Source organism: Danaus plexippus, assembly GCF_018135715.1.
Source record: "Danaus plexippus chromosome 22 unlocalized genomic scaffold, MEX_DaPlex mxdp_27, whole genome shotgun sequence".
NCBI classification, from domain to species: Eukaryota; Metazoa; Arthropoda; class Insecta; order Lepidoptera; family Nymphalidae; genus Danaus; species Danaus plexippus.
Window position 1 is genome coordinate 2,446,943 of NW_026869855.1, and position 21,134 is coordinate 2,468,076.

General features: G+C 32.5%; 2 protein-coding genes across 4 annotated transcripts in view; one reads left to right on the forward strand and one right to left on the reverse strand.

Annotated features, from left to right (window-relative positions):
• Positions 1-1,059: 1,059 nt before the first annotated feature.
• On the reverse strand, positions 1,060-3,740 carry LOC116773609 (small ribosomal subunit protein uS17). Of its 2 annotated transcripts, none has more exons than XM_032666090.2 (4): positions 3,631-3,740; positions 3,088-3,216; positions 1,797-2,002; positions 1,060-1,206 (listed from the first exon to the last, which is right to left on the reverse strand). In XM_032666090.2, the coding sequence occupies exons 1-4, from the start codon at positions 3,640-3,642 to the stop codon at positions 1,083-1,085; spliced, it is 471 nt and encodes a 156-aa protein (XP_032521981.1). In that variant the 5' UTR covers positions 3,643-3,740; the 3' UTR covers positions 1,060-1,082. The 2 variants fall into 2 exon arrangements, with proteins under 2 accessions (XP_032521981.1, XP_032521982.1); XM_032666091.2 differs by lacking the exon at positions 3,088-3,216 and adding an exon at positions 2,929-3,045 and having other exon boundaries at positions 3,631-3,722.
• Positions 3,741-3,941: 201 nt separating this feature from the next.
• Positions 3,942-21,134, forward strand: part of LOC116773378 (S phase cyclin A-associated protein in the endoplasmic reticulum) — a 41,306-nt gene continuing 24,113 nt past the window's right edge. Inside the window, exons 1-15 of one of the 2 annotated variants that reach the window (XM_061528668.1) lie at positions 3,942-4,238; positions 7,329-7,483; positions 7,564-10,554; positions 11,016-11,184; positions 11,367-11,442; positions 12,038-12,140; positions 12,210-12,299; positions 12,368-12,526; positions 13,401-13,571; positions 14,337-14,498; positions 14,665-14,813; positions 15,215-15,229; positions 15,552-16,044; positions 16,296-16,405; positions 16,690-16,810. In XM_061528668.1, coding sequence (XP_061384652.1) covers positions 4,154-4,238; positions 7,329-7,483; positions 7,564-10,554; positions 11,016-11,184; positions 11,367-11,442; positions 12,038-12,140; positions 12,210-12,299; positions 12,368-12,526; positions 13,401-13,571; positions 14,337-14,498; positions 14,665-14,813; positions 15,215-15,229; positions 15,552-16,044; positions 16,296-16,405; positions 16,690-16,810 — 5,049 coding nt within the window. In that variant the 5' untranslated portion in view covers positions 3,942-4,153. The remainder of the gene's footprint in view (positions 4,239-7,328; positions 7,484-7,563; positions 10,555-11,015; positions 11,185-11,366; positions 11,443-12,037; positions 12,141-12,209; positions 12,300-12,367; positions 12,527-13,400; positions 13,572-14,336; positions 14,499-14,664; positions 14,814-15,214; positions 15,230-15,551; positions 16,045-16,295; positions 16,406-16,689; positions 16,811-21,134) is intronic. The other variant, XM_061528669.1, reaches the window with a different exon arrangement.

Genomic DNA, 21,134 nt, shown 5'->3' on the forward strand with positions numbered 1-21,134 from the left:
TTTGCAATGATTTCATTTCATTATTACAAGTAATGAAAATTCGATTGCAGCCCTTGACCCAATGATTGATTTCAGTTAATTTCCTTGACCTATTTTTTTTAAAAGTAGGATATCCATATCCTTTAGCATTCTTTTTTGTAACGCATCGCAAACAAAAAAGAATTATTTCATAGTAACAGTATTAAATTTCCACGTATTCAGTATGCTTTATTTCATTTAATGCCGAATGATATATCGAAAACGTTTACATGGTATACACTTTTCATGATTTAAAAAAAAAATACTCTAAAAAGCTATGGATCCCATTTTTAATAATAGAATATATATAAATGAAATCATTAGTTTTCTTTTGTAAAATCTGTTACAGAATCATGGGGGGTATTTCTGAATTAAAAATATTATCGCCCTTATTGTTCTCAAACTTTTTAGACCGGTAGGTATTGTCTCTAATGAAGAGATGTAATTCTTTTCTGTGTACTATTTATATGTTTTAATAAAAGCAAAAAGAAAACCCTATGATAGGTTATGTTTCCAAAATGTTCACCTAGAAATGTGATCCATTAAAAAAGTTATTTTAAATATAAAATTTTTCCAAGCATAAGATACTATTAAACCACATTTTAATTAATAGTACAAATAGTTACACAGCAAGCCATGAGCAATGGAACTTGTAATTTATAACGTTACTGACATAATTGACTTTTTCTTAAAAGTCCCTCCTCGCGGAAGAAGTGAAACTTTGTAAACAAGTCTTATCCATTAAATTTCAAATAAAATAGTGCCCTGTTAAATTATAAGCATCAAATTGAACTAAAAATATAATTAATATTATAAATAAATTAATATTGAACAAGTACTTATTTCAGCAAAATTACTTCGCTGCACAGCAACAATACCATGCGCGTGTGCTTGGAATCTACAGACACACTCTCCTACTTCCTACATTTGTGTATCTTTATCTCTCCCTCAGCGTAAACGTTTACGCAACCTTGATGGAAGTCTCAGTTTCACTTCGGAATTAAAGTGCGTGGATTAAATAAAGCTCATGAAATAAAACGATTATTACTTATGAAGTAACTTTATTAGAATTTTTTGAACGACTTTTTGGAGCCTTTTCCCTTGGAGACCTTGAGAACGTTGAAACGCACAGTCTTGGACAGCGGCCGGCACTCGCCGATGGTAACGATGTCTCCGAGTTCAACATCCCTATAAAGTTATAAACAAATATATAAAAACCACAATTATAAGAATATATAACAAATTGGCTGTATATTGTCAATCAGAGTTTGGGTTAACACGTCTTTCGTCAAATTGTATTCGGAAGACCGTCGTGTGAGTATCATCATAATATAAAAAAAAAACTGTGATGTCATTTTTTAGAACATTAATTGATATATTTGGCCAGTATTACAAAGGAGGCTATATGTATAAGACAGGGTTTCCACCTTAGTCTAGGATAAAAGTGGTTTTGGAATAGTTTTTTTTTTTTTAACATGCAATGAAAAGTCAAAGATACCCCAAGAATTAATTTTTCAAAATTTAATTGAATTTACTTTAAAGTAAATACTTTCTGTGTCAAATTTTAATAATGAAAAATTATAGCAAAATGCTCATTGGCCTTAAAGAACTTATAAACAATTTACTTAGTCTTGCAAACATTTTTGTATCTAGTAACACAATAAATTAATCTCTTTATATATTTTTTAATAAAAATATATGTATATATATTAATTTTTAACAAATATCAACCCTAAAATTTAATAATTCCTTTATTTATTAGTGAAATTTATTATTACCTGAAACAGGGTGATAGATGAACGGACATATTCCTGTGTCGTTTCTCAAAACGGTTGTATTTTGGCAGGTAGTGTAGGTAATCGCGTCGGATGACAATGGTTCTCTGCATTTTCATCTTCTGTACGACACCAGTTAGGATTCTGCCTCGGATGGAAACATTCCCAGTGAATGGACACTTCTTATCAATGTATGTGCCCTCAATTGCCTATAAAATTAATAAGTTTGATACTAATATATATATATATATATATATATATATATATATATATTTATGATTCTTATGTATATGACATCGACATATTTATTAATAACTGCCTATTAATGTTCCTTTTATATTGTTTGATAATGTATTTTGTTAATGATTGATATGAAACATTTTTACTAAAAAATATAACAATAATTTTAAGCATGTAATAGGCAATTAATAATTATGAATCAGAATTTGGGTTTAACAACACTGTCTTCTTCATGTAGTAATCAGAAGACCGTCGTGTGGATTTCATCATTTTATATATGTTTAATAATATATACTAATGCCTTCACCCTGTTTTCGTCATATGATCTGACACCCACAAATTTGTAAACATGCAAGATAGCATGCAACCAGAAATGACAAAGCCTTATCCCGGACTTAAGCATTCATTTCATATTTTGTCCTTTAATTAGCTATATATAAGCCACATGCGATATTTTTCAGCTTAAAATGAGCATGTTTGCTTCAACAAAAAGCACAGTTGTAATAAAATGTATGCTTATATTTATATATAAACCGAAATATGCTAATATAGAGAGCACTTAAAATTATTCATTGTAAGCATTTAAATATTTTATCTTAAGCTATGGTTAGATTATATACAGGACATCGACCAGCACCTTCATAGATAGGAAAATTTAACTTACATATTTAATATCTTTGTGTAATTATAAACACAGCTTGCATATATAGAAATAAGTCTTAGTTTATAATGTATCTGTGACCATTTTGGTTGCTAATAGTCACAAGCTGTGTTTGTTATAGGTGTTACATGTACAATAAATATATAAGTTAAATGAACCATCCAGCAACCACTGTTAGCGACGAAGCGACCACCTTCCACCGGTATGATGTAAACAGTATATCAGAATTCAGACCTCACGCGGCGTCTTGAAACCTAAACCGACATTTTTGTGGTGTCTCATATCCTTCCTCTTCAAACCGCCTTTACGGTTCAGGAAAACCGTAGCCTGTTTCTGAAACGCTTTCTCTGTCTACGGAAAAAAAAAGAATGTTAATATCACTCCATGCGTTACCTCTCTGGGTGTCTTGAAACCGAGTCCGACATCTTTATGATATCTTAGCGGTTTCCTGCTTCGTTTGACACCGATGCCTTTCTTACGGTTCAAGAAGACAGTCGGTTGCTTTTGAAACGAACGTTCGGTCTGCAATTATCGTTAATTACGTTACTGCTGAATGTAACAGCTATATAGTAACCTGTTACTTATTAATGTTCAACTTTATCGGAGCATAATACATAGATAACCTAGACGGGTATGAAAACAACTGTATACAGAATGAATTATATTTGTATGTAATAAAATTGTACACTAGCAAAGTTAGAAATTATCGAAAGGTGTAATTCGAATGAAGTTTGCTTTAGAATAAATATTAAAAAATTGTTAAACAACCTAATCCCACGTGGATACTGAAAAACACATTTTATATATTTATGAACACAGAATTTAAGTTTTTCATTTATACAGCACTTCCGCAGCATTTTATACTGGAAATAGATATATTTTATGTTAAATATTACTAAAAGAAACATATTTTTCAACGAAAAACTCTCCACCTACCTGATCCGCCATTTTGCCTGACAATGAAAAGAAATACTACAGTTTAAAAATTTCACTATGAAGACTTGTGCACCACAGATAATCGTACATTATACTTCAACATTATTTCGTTGGACAGAAATAATAAATTTAATAAATTATAGTTTTGTTTCAAAATTAAAATTATTTGCACCTGGAAAATGTATTAAAACCTAAACATAAATATATTTATTTTGTTTTGGCACAATAATTTAGAACCATTTCCTGTGAATTCAAGATGTTCATAGAAAAAATATAAAAACATCAAATTGTCAAATCGCGAATTGTTATGAAAATATTTTAACGTTGATTTTTCGCGATATTGCGGTGATCAAAAATATAAATATTTTCCATAGTTATTTTATTTAAAACTTATTTTTCATCGTTTTTCTTATTATTTTAACCTTGTGTTGTTTTGTTCTTAGTTATACGCGAGAGCAATGTATACGGTTTTAACGTTTGTTTTTCGCTAAATATAATCATTTAACATTTTTATACATTTAAAATGGAAGAAGTGAGACAACTGGTACAGGAAGAGGGCAGGGAAGCGAGAAACCTGGTCGCCTTCCATGTTTCCGTGGACACGCCAGGTAAATCAATATTTGATTGTCTGATAACTATTAATATGTATAGATGTCTATTGCAAAGTGTACGTTCACCGTGGGCGTTAGTGGCTGGAAAACTAATAAAGACATCGACTGCTACTCTTGTTTTTCTTTTAAAAGAAAATTTGAAATCAAATTTTCTTTATTAGACTTGTTACACATTACAAATTTAAAAAAAAAAACTTGCTGGATAAAATTTTCGTTTTTGTTTGAAATTATAAACTCATTTTTAAATATAAACAATAGTATTTATTTTCTATTGTCCATTTTTTGCTCTGGACTGCATTGCTTTCTATCTATTTTGACATAATTTTCATATTACAAGTAGAGATGAATCAGTGCCTTGTTTTTTTCTTTCTGAATAATTCAATTTATTTTGCTATTATTCAATGCAATAAGATGATTGTTGGCTGAGCATGACCAATTATAGTTGTATCCAGTATTTTGTAATCAAAAACTCTGTTATGCTCTCTTAATTATTGTTAAAATGATATATATTATAAAATATCATTATCACATTAAATTAATTAAACCTTTTTTGTTTATACCCTCTTTGTCAATAATATGAATTATGCATGTTTTATTCTGCCAATGTCAATAGATATAAAACCTGAGGTAATCAAACTTTTTAGTCATCAATTGTTACTTCTTAAAAAATTATTAAGAATTTAAAGTGGATCTGTAACTGCTATGCTAAACATCAATGTTGATTTTTTTAATACCAATGATAAAAATAGTCAAACTGAATATAACTATTTTGTTATATAAGGTACTAAATATTATAAGTTTTTTAAAGTGAAAATCTTATAATATTTATTATGTCGCATTACAGTTGGCCACAAAGTAGAGTTTAAGTGATATGCATTTAGCCATTGAGCCGTATCTTACACTTATTGACATTCACACTCATTTGTGCGAGTGCTTCATGATATTTATTGGGTTGTTCTCAAAGAACATTTCTGAATTTTTTTACATGTCTCAATAAATTTATACTTATATAACATATGAACATGAATGTGGTGCCCTAACAGAGGAATGGATGCTGAGACTGCTGAGTAGATACTGACTTTATTTGCAATAGTTAAAAAAGTAGGTTACATAATGTATAATGGTTAGTTTATTACTATTTAGTTAATATAATCTATTGACTACATCTAAATTCTTCTATTATATATCATATTTTTGTATAATTTTATAATCTATATTAAATAATTTCTGACAAATTCAAGTTGAATGTACACAATACTCAAAAAATATTATCTCTAAAACTATATAACACTTATATTTCATAAATTTAAGTCATTAATTTTTGCAACTTAGAAATCTAATAGGATTTTTCGCTATAATTTTTTTTGTTAGAATTTATTTTGAAAGTTCTTTGGGTTATATTTTTATATAAAATTATAGTTTAAGTTACTTGAAAAGAAGAAAAGATTTAAAACTAAAAAGGCATGCATGTTGTTTAATTTTCTTATCTTTTTTTTGAAGTAATAATATATATATATATATTTATATTTTAAGTTGCCTCAATGTAACTAAAACTTAGGGAATATGTGGTTATAAAAAATGTGATAGTACATGTATAATATTTTTATAATAATAACATTATTATTTGAACACAATTTTTCAGTAACTATTTTATACTATGTATTTCTTTTACTAAAAAAGAGACAAAAAAAATTTTATTTGTACGAGCCTTTTTAGTTTTATTATAATTTTTTTTAAGTAACTATTTATTTACCACAAATTTGGTATATAATTTGTATCGTTTGCCTTATTAAAAGTATTGAATTAAAAAAAAAATTAAAAAAATATGGTAATCACTTTATACCTCTACGGTTCACATATGTTATGCTTCTTTAAAAATATTTTTTTTATATTCAAGACTTCTTTGTTTCTTCTTTTTAATAATCTTATAGATTAGAATTAAATAATTTTAAGTATATTTCTTAACATTACGGTTCTAACAATAGTTTTGATCAATATAATCTTAAGATACTATATTATTATCAAATAACTTTGAACTATGAGTTATTTGGTATTATTTAATGTTAGAAATGGTTGGGAAACATTAAAAATTGGTAGAGAGGAGCTTGGACGGTGGAGGTGAGCGTTTAACATTGATAGGTTGAGTTGAGCATTAGATAGGTGCCCCTTAAACCTACACCTGGGTCGCAAGCCGCAGGCACTGTTGAAGCTCCTCTCCCTGTACCAATGGACCCGGCACCCGCACAGTGAATCCATGGAATGATGCGAGGTTTAGTCTCTTTCTACATGGCTTATTATAAAATCTATTGCCGCTGTTCCATATGCTGTTCATACAAAAACTTATTTTTTTGGTATTTTTGTTGTTTGTTGTTGTTTAAGTGAAAATAATTTTTCATCAATTATTTCAAGGATGTTAGGAGTTTTTCCTCGAATACATTTTATATGGATTTTGATACTTTTGAATGTGATATTGACATTTTTCGTATGACTAATTTCTATCTTGTTCAAAGTAATTCGAATTAACAAAAAAAATTAAATCAAATGGGATCTATTTGATGTTTATATTGTTGCAATATGATATAACAAACGAAAAATCATTTTACTTCCGAGTTTGTAATTAGAGGAATGCATATACATATGTATTGTGAATTAAAACTTATCAACTGAGTTCAACGTTGAAGGTTTCGTAGTAATTTAAATCGATATATTGTAGCGCACTTGAAGAAACATCGTCAATGAAAATCGTATCGAGTAGAGCAATCAATATGTTTCTTGAGCTCTCGTGACTCAACCTTGTCCATTGCATCCGAATATCGATCCTTTAGTTTTCTATTTTTACTAACGCTCTGCTATCTGTGTTGTTTATGAAATGCTATTAGATGTACAGTACGAAGCTATGTCCCGAAGCGAATGTACGACTTGATGTATAATGGCGACATTATAAATTATTATTATTTAATATTAATATTGAAAATTTTATAAAGTTTCTTTGTTCATAATTCAAAAAAAAATATTATAATACTATATGCCATAGTTTAAATAAATATCTCATAGGACAGTAGCTTCTTTATAAGTTTTTTATTTCAGCTCGTGTTTCTCGAAAACCTCCTCGAGCATTACCACCTCCTCGTCGGGCTGCGCCGCGGACCTCTCGTCTGAGATCCGCGTCAGCTGGTCGCGATAAGCGTTCCGAATTACGAGCGAGATACTGGGCTCTATTGTTCGGAGACTTGCAACGTGCAGTAAGCTATACCCAAGAAAATCAATCGCAGATAACCTTCATCATGTAATTTTATTCATGAGTTATTGAAATCTTTTCCAGGTTGGCGAAATCTACAATACTGTGGAAGCTCACGAAAACTTAAACGAGTGCCAAGAAGTTATACTAGTACTTGAGAACTATACGCGAGATTTCAAGGCTTTAGGCGAATGGTTTCGATTGAAATGGGAATACGACAATACGCCACCACCACAAAGACCGCAGAGCTTAGCTTGGGAGATACGAAAAACTGATTTTGTTAGACCAGAATCACGACGTACTTATTCCATGAAAAGTTCACCTTCGGTGTCAGGGAAGAATAGTCCCTGTTTATCAGGACATAACACCCCAAGTGGCAAGAATAGTCCAAATTTGACGGGAAAAGCCAGCCCAGGTAGCGGAAAAATAAGTCCAAGGATCACTCATCCTACCTCTAGTCCTAAAGCTAACGTGGAGTTTTTTACCAATAAGCTGGTCGCTTCTAAAATCACAGCAAAACCGGAGCCGAAGATCGCTAAAGAATCAAGGCTATCTGATATAAAAGAAAAAGAGGTGAAAGTAACATGCGATGTGAGTGACACTGAAGAGAATTTGTCAGAAGAAAATAATAAAGTATCTACCATTGAAACTGGCCTCACTAAAGAAGTTAAGAACGCTCTTCCTCAAAGAGTTGCTATAAAATTGGCCAAATCAAAAATATCAGAGACAAAAACTACCGAAAATGAAATTTCAGATCAATGCAAAACAACTATTGCACAGTTGGATGCAATGGAAAACGAATTTTTAAAGAAAAATCTTATTGAAAGTCAAGTTAAGAATGATAATATGATCAACCAAGAGATGGTCATTAAATCCGATTCTACATTTACGTCTGCCGAAGATAAGAAAATTGAAATTAAGATTGAAGAAAATGATAACACGTGTTCGGAGTCGCCGACCAAGTCTGAGGACAATTTCGCAGATATATCAAGTGAAAGCTCTCCGAAGTCTGAAGTGGAGAAACCAGATAATAAAAAAGATCAAAAAAACAAATGCAAAAAAACATCGAATTGCAATACAAAGCAAATCGAAGAAAAGAAGGTCGCTCAACCCAAAAAACAGATAATTGAAATAAAAGAAGCTATTGCTACAAAAGAAGAACATAAAGTGGAAGAACTGGAAAATGATATTGATACGAACATTATCAATAATAATAACATAGAGCCAGTTAATCAAAAAGACATAAAGGATATATCAAATAGCGAAACTGCCATTAGTAATGGCTGGGGCGACGTAAATTCTGAAAAGATGAATACTGGATTAAACTTTAATAATGTTGAAGAAATAAGAAAAATCTCGGCCTTAGTGGCCAAAACGGTTGCTAATGGCCCTTCTCACCTAAGTAATGAAATCAAAACTAAAAATGATTTTTCTTTGGCATTAGATAACGTACAGGAAGAAAATATAAAAAATCACATTCAAGACGTGCAAAAAATTCTCGAAAATGATAAGAAATCGAAGGAAATAAAAGATATTACAAAGGAAGTGATCATGTTGTCTAAAGACGAGGTTGACGTCAAAAAAGAAATAGAAGTGAAAAAATTAGACAACAAGCAAAATAATGATTCAAAACAGTCGAAGCCTGCTTATTCACAAGCAGTTGCAAAACCCAAAGCCGTAAATATAACGAAAAATGAAGTGAAAACACCGACACGACTCATCCGTAGCTCAACTGTCGTAGAAATACGACCGAGTACTGTAGCAAAACAACCAAAAACCTGCCAAAAGAAAACCAATAAATGCAGTTACCCATTCAATTTGACTACAGGTCGCACCACACTATTTGATGGTGTTCCAGCCACTCCTGCGACCAAACCTGTCGTAACAAAGCGCCCAATAATAAAAAGCAACCAAAATATGGCAGGTGGTGATGCTAAACCCGTAACTGGTAAAGAGAATCTAAAAAAACGTCCGCCAAGACCGACTTCACTGATCGCTAAAGAAAAAGAAGAGAAGAAGAATAGAGTCAATCAAGCTCTGGAGAAAGTAAAGGATTGCAAAGACTACAGTAGCTCTGACAGCGTTATAACTCAGATCGACATATCACGTATAGAATCAAGTGAGAGTCTGAAAACTCTTGTATCCGAAGATCATCAGGTTTTAAAAGATGTTGCCAATTCTATCGAGGTTCTAAATGTTGACAGCAATAAAAATGATAATGAAGGCTGGCTTACAGTCAAATCTCGTCGTCTCAGTCGTGAATCCAAAAAGCATTCAAAATCCCACTGGGCTAACAGATTCAATCAGCCTTCTGCCACGACAAGCCTACCGACGTTAAACATGCTCGAATCTCCTAAACAGGAAGATAATAGCATCTTAAATCCAAAACCTGTCAATGTAGACCGAGCTAAATCTGAACAACCACAAACTCAAGATGACCCACCGCTTACTAAAATTATAAATGGTTCAGAACAACCACAGAAACCTCAACTGCAAGAGAAGAAAACAGAGAAACCAGAAAAAGTTGTTAAGGTTGTCGCAAAACTGAAGTCAGAGAACAAAACTAACGATCCATCAATGATTAGACAAAAATCTGACGTCACTGGCTTAAAGACAAAATCGTCTAGAAACAAAGTGCTGACTAAAAAAGCAGAAAAAGTCAAAGACTCCCACAAAGACGACGATATGTCAGACTTGACTAAGAACCGCTTGCATTCCTCGTTAGAAAGTCTAACATCCGCCTTGGCCAGATCACAGGAAAGCACCGAAGAGGCGTTCGATTTCGACAAATGGAAAGCTGAATTCAAATCTACTTTCAAGTATCTAGAAGAAGACGATCAGATCGCTGACCAGACCGAGATATTGAAGTCCGCGGATCCTTCGGAGATGTCCGAAATAGCCGCGATGACGTCACAGATTGAAGAGAACGAGAGGAAAATAAGCCTGGCATTAGATTTCCAGTCCGAAGTCGATCAGAGGAAACTTTGCGCTGAAGAGGATTTACTGAACAGGCAAATCCTGGAGCTGCAACAAGTGTCGGACATTGATATCGACACCGAAACCGATGACACAGAGGCGAGTATCAGCTTTGAGGTTTTAGAACAGTTCAAGCGATGACGTCATTGCCAGAGCTTGTAGTATAAGAAGCATCAGTCTGTGGTATCTTAATATAAATAAATTTCGGATGATCTAAAATAATTAAAATAGCTCATTAAATTTGTAGCTCAAAACGTACCAAAATGTAATTATATATTTTATGTCGGCGGTTTATCATGGCATTGTTTCTGCTATGCTGAAAATTTGGAAAACATTTATTAAAAAAATATAGGTTTTTGGCAATAAAACCTAATAGATTTTTTTGCCAAAAACCTATCCTTCACGTTTATTCAGTCTAGGCTATTTTTCTAAAGGGAAGGCTATTTTTCTATAGTTGCATATACAAATCGTGCTTGTGTGTATATTCTTTATATATTTCCTAATTTAAATTTAAATTCTTCTTTATCGTTCTTTATTTAAAAACCCTAATACATTGATAGACCGATGCCGAGATCCTCATAGAAGATCCGCCTCAGGTTCTATCAGAGAACTTGGGTTCGTTAGCGGCAAGTCTGGAAGATCAGTACGAGACGGCGCTAGCTGGGATGACCTGGGCGGAGAGAGTGGACACGCTCGTAGTACTGGAGGCTTTGGTGGCTAGAGATCCTGGTGGGTCCATATAATTTGGTCACTGGTTTTGGTGTCAAGCAGAAAAATCCTAACGTTCCTATTCTGTTAAAAATATTTTTACACCTATCAGATTTTTGGGCAAAATGTTCATTTATGGTCCTAATTTGTTTGTTATAATCTTATATATATATATTATTTAATTTATATTTTTGTCATTAAAGGTCGAGCGCAACAATTACACGAGAAACTATCTCAAGGAATAAAACGCCGTGGAAGCCTACAGGATGCCTTACGAAGGTTTAAATATATATAATTTAAATATATATATACATAAATGTATTTGCAATTTTTGTTGGAGTATTGTTTATTGTCCTAATATTATAAATATAGTAACTGATACCCGCGACTCCGTCTGCGTAAGAAAAATAATAAGAAACTATGACAAAACTTTAAAGCCCCGTAAGCGCCCTACCTCCCTAAGTTACTTTTTATTACATCAGCTACCTGCCAATAAGGTCCGTTAAACGCGGTTCAGCCATTTTAGATATTAGCCGAAACATACATACACTCGTATTGTGTTTACATATATATAAAAAAATAGGGGTTGGTGATAAAAAAAGCAAAAATTTTGGGTTGTATGTATTTTTTGATGCCACATTATAAAAAAATAAAAACAAAAAATTTCGTTCAAAAATTAAAAAAAAAAGTTTAAGGATGAACAACTCTTATCACTAAGGGGTATAAAATATAGATGTTGGCCGATTCTCAGACCTACTCACGCGTGCACACAAAATTTCATGAGAACCGGTCAAGCCGTTTCGGATGAAGTACGGGTACGAACATTGTGACAGGAGAATTTTATATATAAGATAAGAATTAAAAATACTTTCAGACTTCAAGCCAAACAAGCCAGGGCCGAGAGACAGAGAATGGAATATCAAACTGAGCGTTCCAAGAAAATACATCAGTTACTGGCCAGAGTTGAGGAGGTCAAGGTAACCGTGAACCCAGGGATATGATTTAAATAACGTCTGGCATAAGTTTAACAAAAAATATTCCACCAGGTTGCCAAAAACCAACTCATAGAGGAGAAGCGTATGAGAATGGAGAGGAGATTGCAGAAAGCAGCAGAAAATCGCGATCAACATTTAAAGGTAAAATACACATTAATAATATACTTGTTTTGTTACAAAATTAAGCAATTTTTTTAACTTTTACACAGGACATAGTCCGCAAAGCTCATGATGAAGAGGAGAAGTTGAGGGAGATAGCGTTCATAAAGCAGTTGGAGGCTGAGAATAGACGCCATGAGTTTTTGGAACAATGTCGATCACACACAACACGGCTAAGAGGAATGAGGAGGGATAGGCTACACAAGTTGGTTAGTAACAATGTACAGTCAAGTACAACAAAAGAATGAGAGTGAGTTAAAGAGAGATAATCACTTGTTGTACTGACTTTGAATTATTTAAGGTATAGGTTAGACAGAGCGTATTGTTGTGGTCAATTTATTTAAAAAAACAACAACAGTGCGTAATCGCTATCAGCGTGCTATCAGTTGTAATTTTATTCACAATTCGTAAATAAAGTTAAGTTTAAGTTCACTAATTAGACACTCACACTATTCGCTCGCGTTCAGAAAAGCAAACACGAGATCCGAACGAAAATGTTTAAACGGTGTATAGGCCAAGGTAAATTGTCTCTTTACAATAGATTAATTTAAGCGAGTTTTGGAACGGATAGGGTTACAAGAAGTGGGGCCTTACAAAACCTTCTTGTCCATAGATTTTTTTAGAAACAGCGAGTAGTTCTGTTTATAGTCATACTGACTGGAAGATTTAAAATATATATATATATATATATATATATATATATATATATATATATATCTGTTGGAACACTTCCTTCGTAGTAAGATGGCCCTAGATAACATGTATAGTTGAAATTCTAGTAAAGAAATACTTGAGACAGGATGCAACAATTGTTGATGTAAATGAAACTAATATTTTTCGGATTACTATGCGTTTTTTTTTTAAACTACATACTACGGACTTTTCGGTTACTTTGCAGCAACCATGATCACTGGCAGACGAGATGTTTGTAGTATTAGAATAATAAAATACGCGTAGTAATCCGAAAAATATTAGTTTCATTTAAATGACTACTCGCGAATGTCTTAGAACTCATTACTTTGATGTAACTTCCATATCAAGTATATTCATGTTTAAGTTAAAGCCGTTTTCTTAAATTTCCAGGAACAAAAAGCTGCACGTGAAGCCGCTGTTGGCGCTCGTCGTCAAGCTATTGAAGCGGCTCGAAAGTTGCACGTCGAGAACTTGATGGAGAGGCGGAAGGAGAGAGACGCCAGGGTTGAAGAGATGAAGGGCTTGAAGAAACAGGAGAGAGATGACGCAGCCAGGGAGAAGGTAGGAGTGGGGGTGGAGAGGATTTATTGATGAGGGAAGAGGTAGGAGTGGGGGTGGAGAGGATTTATTGATGAGGGAGGAGGTAGGAGTGGGGATGGAATGTATTAAATTGGCATAAAGATATAATTGAAAACTGCTTTAGGAAATAGGAGTTTAAAATTAGAAACTAATTTCATCTTAAAATGATGTGACTTTATTTGAATTAATAAAAAGTGTTCCATTTTTAAATATATTTTTCATGTTGTAAATATTTCAAAAACACAGAGAATACATAATCAGACTTAAAAACTATAGATTTCAATATCATGTTTTAATAGGTAATTATATTTTAATATACTCGACTCTCCTACACATCTGTGAACAGGAGGGTAGTCCTGTTATTCACATTTATTTAGCATCACACGTAATGTTAAAGACCTTATACCACAACCGTCAGCAGCTGCTATAGCAGTAACAGCAGCAGTAATTGAACTGTGTAAATAGTATATATATAGAGTATAATAATAGAAAAAAAACTTTAAAATATTCGCCCAATGTGACTGCCTGAGCTAGCCGGGCTGTGAGGATATCGAAATATCTAGTAATATCATGAGATAGCTTGTGTTAAAACGCAACTTAACGCCCCATACAGAAGCGAAGGAGGTTAAGTTATAACTTCGTTCTTACAAAGAGTTTTTCACTATTTTTTATAATATTTTTTTGTTATTTAATTCTATAAATTCGGTCGTGTGGTGTGTTAGCCTAAATTGAATCCTAATTGTACAGGCTGAAGGTGTAAAGTCCCGTCTATCGGCATTAGCAGCGGCCGCTGAGTTGGAAGCAGATGCTTTAAGATCTCGTATAAGGGACAAACAGGACGCCAGCCAACAGAGGCTCGAGTCACACTTACAGGCCATACGGGAGAAAGCTACCGGGCCCAGACCCGCAGTATGTATTTAGCCTAAATATATACTATAATATACTTTATAAAGTGTTATACAAGATTTTATGACTACAAATTTATATGATAATATACAACTCTGTTAAAAGCTAAAGAATGTGACCAGATGATTATTTTTTTTTATATTTACTAAGAATTAAAATTGTTTTTCAGACAATATCCGAAAGCCAGGACCAAGCTGAGAAGGAAGATTTAGAATCGAAGAGAATAGACCAGGAAAGGAAAGAGAGAGAGAAGCAGAAGGCTGTTAAGCGGAAGGCGAGGAAGATCAAGCAGAAACTACTGGCTGGGCTCGTACTGAGGTAGGCATATAGTTAGGAGGGAAGCTTGGACGTTGTTGGGAAACATTACATTGTGGTAGAGAGAGGAGCTTGGACGGTGGAGGTGAGCGTTTAACGCGTTAGACAGGGGCCTTAAACCTACACCTGGGTCGCCAGTCCCAGGCACTGTTGAAGCTCCTCTCCCTGCAACGATGAGTCAATGGAATGCTGAGGTTTCGTCTCCTGTGTTGTGTGAATTCCAATATAAAATAATATAATTAAATGCATCAATAAATGTATTATACAATGTTATTCATAAAGTGATTTGTTTTTGTACTGCATATAAAGAATTTCTTGCAGTTATTTTTTTTAATATAAACAGTATATATATGTGGTTGAGATAATTAATTAATAGTTTTTGTGTGTTTTTCCCTTGGCATCAGTGAAAAATTGACAGAGTAAGTAATTTTGGATGTTTTTTTTTATTAATATTTTTAAATTGAGTCTTGATTATTATTGACCAATACTATCTTGTTCTGCCGTGATAGTTTTTATTTGTTAGAAGAAAATTATCTATACATATAAATTTTTAGTAATAGTTTGTATGGGTATTAATAAAAATCACACTTAAGGCAATATTTGTTAGTGTAGATCTTAAAAAAAGAGGTCGAAAAAAGAGGTCGAAATTAAGTAATACTATGTTAAATACATATATAGTCATTCATAGTTATATATATATATATATATATTTATTTATTTATTTATTTATATTTCTCACAGAAGCCAAGCCCCAGTGTTCGAGGACAATATAACGACGTTGGACACAATGCTGAACCCACTCACAAGCAAAGTATACAGAGCTATTAGTTCCATACGTAACATAATGGCGCCTTTCGTACCGGAATGCGAGAAAGATGACGATGAAAAGGAAAAGGAAAAGGAAAAAGAAAAGAAGCAAACCCCACAAGTGAATGGAGAAGCGGAGAAGAACAAAGAAGATCCGAGTGTTAATGGAGAATGTTCCAAGTTCTGCGAGCCTAGCACCAGCGGGACGCAGAATGTTCCAGAAGTTAAATCCAAAAAGAAGAAGAAAAAGAAGAACAATAACAATAATAATGATGATAAAGGGAGATGGAGTAAAGCGAGTTCTGTTTGCAGTTCTTTGATTGAAATGAATAGGAACGCTAGGATTGAGAGGAAGATAGACATTGACCTGCCGTATCTGGAGAAGCAGATGAATGAACTGTACAGGATGATGGAGAAGTTTGAGAAGGTTTGAAATACAGCTTTACTTGTATACACATAAGACTGTAATTTGAATGAAAGTGCATTGACATGTTCTTAAATATATAAATTAAACAGTTATTAGGTTGTACACCAATGAAAAATACTGATAAAATTCCAAAACATCAAATGTACGTAACCAAAAAATAAACAAATGCTTTGTCTAACCCAAATAAAATATATCAATGTTGATATTGATATATATTTTTTCTATATATTAATAAGTGAGTTATCTTCCAGCACTTCCTAGAGAAGGCGTCAGTGCAAAGATTCCAAGCTGTGAAAGTCATTAGTCAAATGCTAGCTGTCGCTGCGGAGAAAGAAGATCTCAACCCGCCTATATCAGCCAAGTAAGGAAAAAGTCACTATATATATATATAGAGTTTTTTTGTTCTTCAATCTTTTTAAGACATATAAACTAAAAAGTATGTATATTTATATAAGAGAATATTTAAATATATACAAGTAATTATAGTTAAAGTTAAAGTACAAAAAGGTTATATATCTCCTTTACGGTCGGTTCTTAACAGATCTTTAGTCTTATTAAAATTACAATTATACAATATATAACACGAACAATAAGTGAAATTAGTTTGGTTTAATAATACATATATATATCTTGCATATCCGTCAGATGCCTCACCAACGCCGTGACCCTGGTGTCCCGCGTGATGGTGTCGTGCACCGCCACGGCCGCTCAGATCCTCTCCACCAACACTTGCGTGCACCAAGCCACGCTGCTGTGCAGACAGATGGTGAGTGGAACTATGTTTTATATGTGGTACGGTGACTCGGATACCATTTTCTTACTTTGATATCAGTGCTGGGGAGCAGCTCTTGCTGGCTATGTTAATATCAGTGGCAGAAAATACTATTTGCTTGGAATAATCGAATCTCTGTAATAGAAAGTGTCTTTCACTCAAGATGATGATTAATGATGGAAGTATAGACTGTCTGAATTAAAATGACGCGCTCCACAACTGCATTTACACAAACAATATATATATATATATGTACGCAATACACACGAAAAAATGTAGCTATGATTGGCCATTCAGTCGTTGGTTAGGCACAAACGTGGCAGCACGCGTTGGATAGCAAAAGTACCGTCAGCATGACAAGTGAAAAACATGTAAATAAAATCAGCTGAATCCTATTGAAAATACGTATATAGGACTATAAAAATATGACGTGGCTAGTAAAAACATTTCCCAAAATGTTACGTACATGATGGCGGTCAAAAATGAGCGACTGGGAACAATGTCGGCAAATACGTGTCGGCGTGTCGAAGAAGAATAACAATATTTACAATAATTTGACATGGATAAAGAAATCATTATTCCTATTCAGGTGAAAGCTATTATAAAATAGTTTAAATGAACTAATTTTTTTTCTACCGTCATAACTGAAATAAATTGTTTATTTAAATTATTTTTTATTGTAATATTAAACTACATGAACCGTAAAATGTCGAGATGAGATGTCGCGGTGGCCTGGAGGTTAAGGCCCGCCTCACACGTGAGGGCGCGGGTTCGAAACCTGGCGAGTACCAATGTGATCTTTTCCGAGTCATATGTGCTTTCTAAGAGTATTTAGACACCACTGACGGACGGTGAAGGAAGACATCGTGAGGAAACCTGGTCTTATAATTTCAAATTATAAGATTGAAATCGCCAACCCGTCTTGAGCAAGCGTGATTAATGCTCTAACCTTCTCCATGCGAGAAGAGTACTTTGCTCAGCAGTGGGCTCTGATAGGCTGATGATGATGGTGATGAACTGTAAAATAAATACTTCGATAAAATCTCTGGCCACTAAATACAACAATTTAATATGGCCTATGGAAACTACCAAAACACCAATTAAAAATATATAGTCATTGAATCTTTGAATTCCACTTTTTTGTAGACCGTAGTTGCCAAGTGTTAGTTTTACAATTAGTTGCCCAACTAATCATAACTGTCTTATTAAGCGAGAAAGAGGACGTCTTGTTCCATAGAACACGCTAGCTCTGCGCCATATTAACATTATCGGATTTATCACGCGACTAGTCCACCGATATGTTGGCATACAAGTCGCAGTTTACGAAACAGTCGTCGTTCCCACACATACAATCGTTCATCAACAATATTCGCACTCACACATGTAAATCAAATAAAAAAGTAGTGGGGCGCGTCATTTTAGTTTAAACAATCTATACTTATTCGTTGGCAATTTTTTTTTAAATTTTTTCATTATTCAGGGAATTCCCCTTAAACATTGGTAACATATATAATGGACAACGCTTAAGGCTTATAAATTAAAAAATCTTTTAACAATTCTTCAGATACGTACATTAAAATCTGAAATAATCTAGTAAAAAATACGCAATAATATTTTAATCAATTAAACATATGATTGGTATTTAAATAAAACTAGTATTATTCGGATTTACTACGCGGATAGTCCGATATAGATATCCGCGTAGTAAATCCGAATAATACTAGTTTTATTTAAATGAATACTCGCGAAAATCTTAGATCTCATTATGATTGGTATTTAACAAGTCCAATGTTATGTAATTGGCCGGTTTAGTTTTACAAACATTCACTAGTACCAAGGTCGACGTATTTATTTCAGAGTTCACGGTTGCTTGTCGGAGTTGTATATTTTAAGCCTAATAATTATTGCACATGACACTCAGTAGTAAATGTTTAACAAGTTATAGTAACCTATGCATGACACGTAATATAGTTGCCATGTATGAAAATTGTTTAAATAAGTATGATTAAAATAGGTCGTATATATTTTTTTCGTTTTGATATGATTTTGATATTTTTTTTTATGTTATTATTTACATAATAATTTTGATGTTTCAATAATATGAAAGTAAATAATGAATTATACAATGTGTTATATCGAAAACGTCTAAAAAACTGTATATCATTTTGGAAAATATGTATCCGGATAAGTTAATTCCAATATCAATAACTTTTTCGTCGAAACAAAATATGTATTTTTGTTTATACAACAATGTCGTAAAAGCTAAAGGGTTCGGGAATTTCCGTGCAGTTGATTTTGATGTTAGACATCAAAATTCTTTTACAACTAAACTCATTCAGTTTTCACAACTTCGACAGTTTTTCACGCTAGAGTGAAAAAGCTCGCAGGAGATTTTTATATTTATCTGTTTGTTTTGTGCATTTGTTCGTTTCTAATAATATATGTATATGTATGTAATCATTGTTCATTTTTAAGTTTTAAAGACTAAGTTCCTTTAATTTGATATAGGGTGTGTAGTCGGGGGCGGAGTTTTATTTCTGAACTTGGCTACGTTTATTATAGAATATAATATAGTTACACTATACGTGCGATGTCATACAGGACATGGGAAGCCTTTACTTAGCTAGGGTTGTCACTGTCATTGTAAGTGTCAATGTCACTGTAATTTTTCATCGAGCACAAATAATATATATATATATATATATATATATATATATATATATATATATATATATGGTAAAATAGCATTATATCTTTTAAAACCCAAAAATAATTTCTTTCTCTAATGAGATAAAGTAAAATAAAAATACTTTATATGAACCCTAATAAAAATAACATGTAGTTTTATGTGTTACAAAAATATGAAAGATATTTTTTGGTTCAGTAATTTGATATACTAAATAACGTTAGTGTCAGCCCTACGATCCCCGGTAGCGGTGAGTGGGCGCCTTGAAAGCGGCGCTAATGCATCCGGGAGCGTTCACATCGCCCACTACACTCGACTAAACACTTGATCATCTTTTATTTATCAACCGGTTTATTAATATATGTATTTTGACTAATATTATAATGATTAATGTTATCTTTATATGTATAAATATCAAATATTATTTTAGTTTCATCGGAATGTTGTATTTTATATACGTATTGTTATGATCTCATATATATTTTTAATATACTTAAGAATGATTATGAATAGACAATATGGAGTTGTCTTGTTATTTGTATCATGTAAGCCAGGATGTTGTAGGTAAAGAGATTGCAATGTTTTATCTCTCATACAGTGGGTTCGAATCCTACTTGTACATATATTATACATCTGAGGTATATGTAAATTTTCTCGACATTTTTAAATGTTAAAGACATTATTATTGTAATTAATAAATTTTGATTGTCGCTTTGGTCACGAATTATATCGATAATTCAGTTTGATTGAAGTAATTTATATGACAGCTATGCAAATATGTCGTCTACGTTGCCTCATTAAAACTAATTTATTAATAAATTCTATACGATCAGTTTCAATCTATAACATTAGAGTCGTATATTATTTAGTTTTTCTATATATGTGTATATAATTAATTCGGTCCTTAACTATAGTTTCTGTATTTAGATATCTCTAAAGTTTACATTTCATATTTCTCCGTCTATCTTTTGTGATCATTGTATTATTAATCGTTTCTAGATTATGTTTACAATTTCCAAGATATGTATTTTTTTGCACTAAATTTGGAAGAAATTTCTAACTTTATAATTTATCGCCTCAATTATCAAATTTTTGAATAAAACATGTAGAATATCACAAACGAGATACATATTTAGGTTTTTTTGAATTCCAAGAAAAATACATAATTCCATACAATATATTAACTTCATTATTTTCTAATAAAATAGTAAGCCAGTCCACTCGCCTTTCGAGTAAATTTTCAAGTGTACTCGCCTATTCAAACGCTCCCTCTCCCTAATGCCCTATCGTCTGAACACAGCCCCGCCTAATGGCCGATGTTGCATTTGACTTACATTATGTTGTAATTGATATATAACTATTATAACTAGCTTTGGCTTTACATTTATTCATTTACATAGATTTATACTTTCATTTAAGCTTTACATTTAACATAGATTCACACTTTCATTTGTTTACAACGATTACGTATTACTAATTGCTATATGCTACCCGACTATGTATTTGATTACCTTGATTTGATAGTAAGGAAGTTTAACAAAAAACCATCCTACTATCCAGTTCCTTTTGTTATAAAACAAATTTTTCTAAATTTTAATTGTATTATAAAATCGGAACAAATAAAAGTATTAG

Bases quoted from the DNA above. Each gene is read 5' to 3' on its own strand.
- LOC116773609 (XM_032666090.2), bottom strand. The intron at 2,003-3,087 runs GTAACGCATGGA...TTAATTTTATAG, and splicing joins GTTTCAAGACACCCAGAGAG to GCAATTGAGGGCACATACAT. The intron at 1,207-1,796 runs GTAATAATAAAT...ATAACTTTATAG, and splicing joins CATCTATCACCCTGTTTCAG to GGATGTTGAACTCGGAGACA.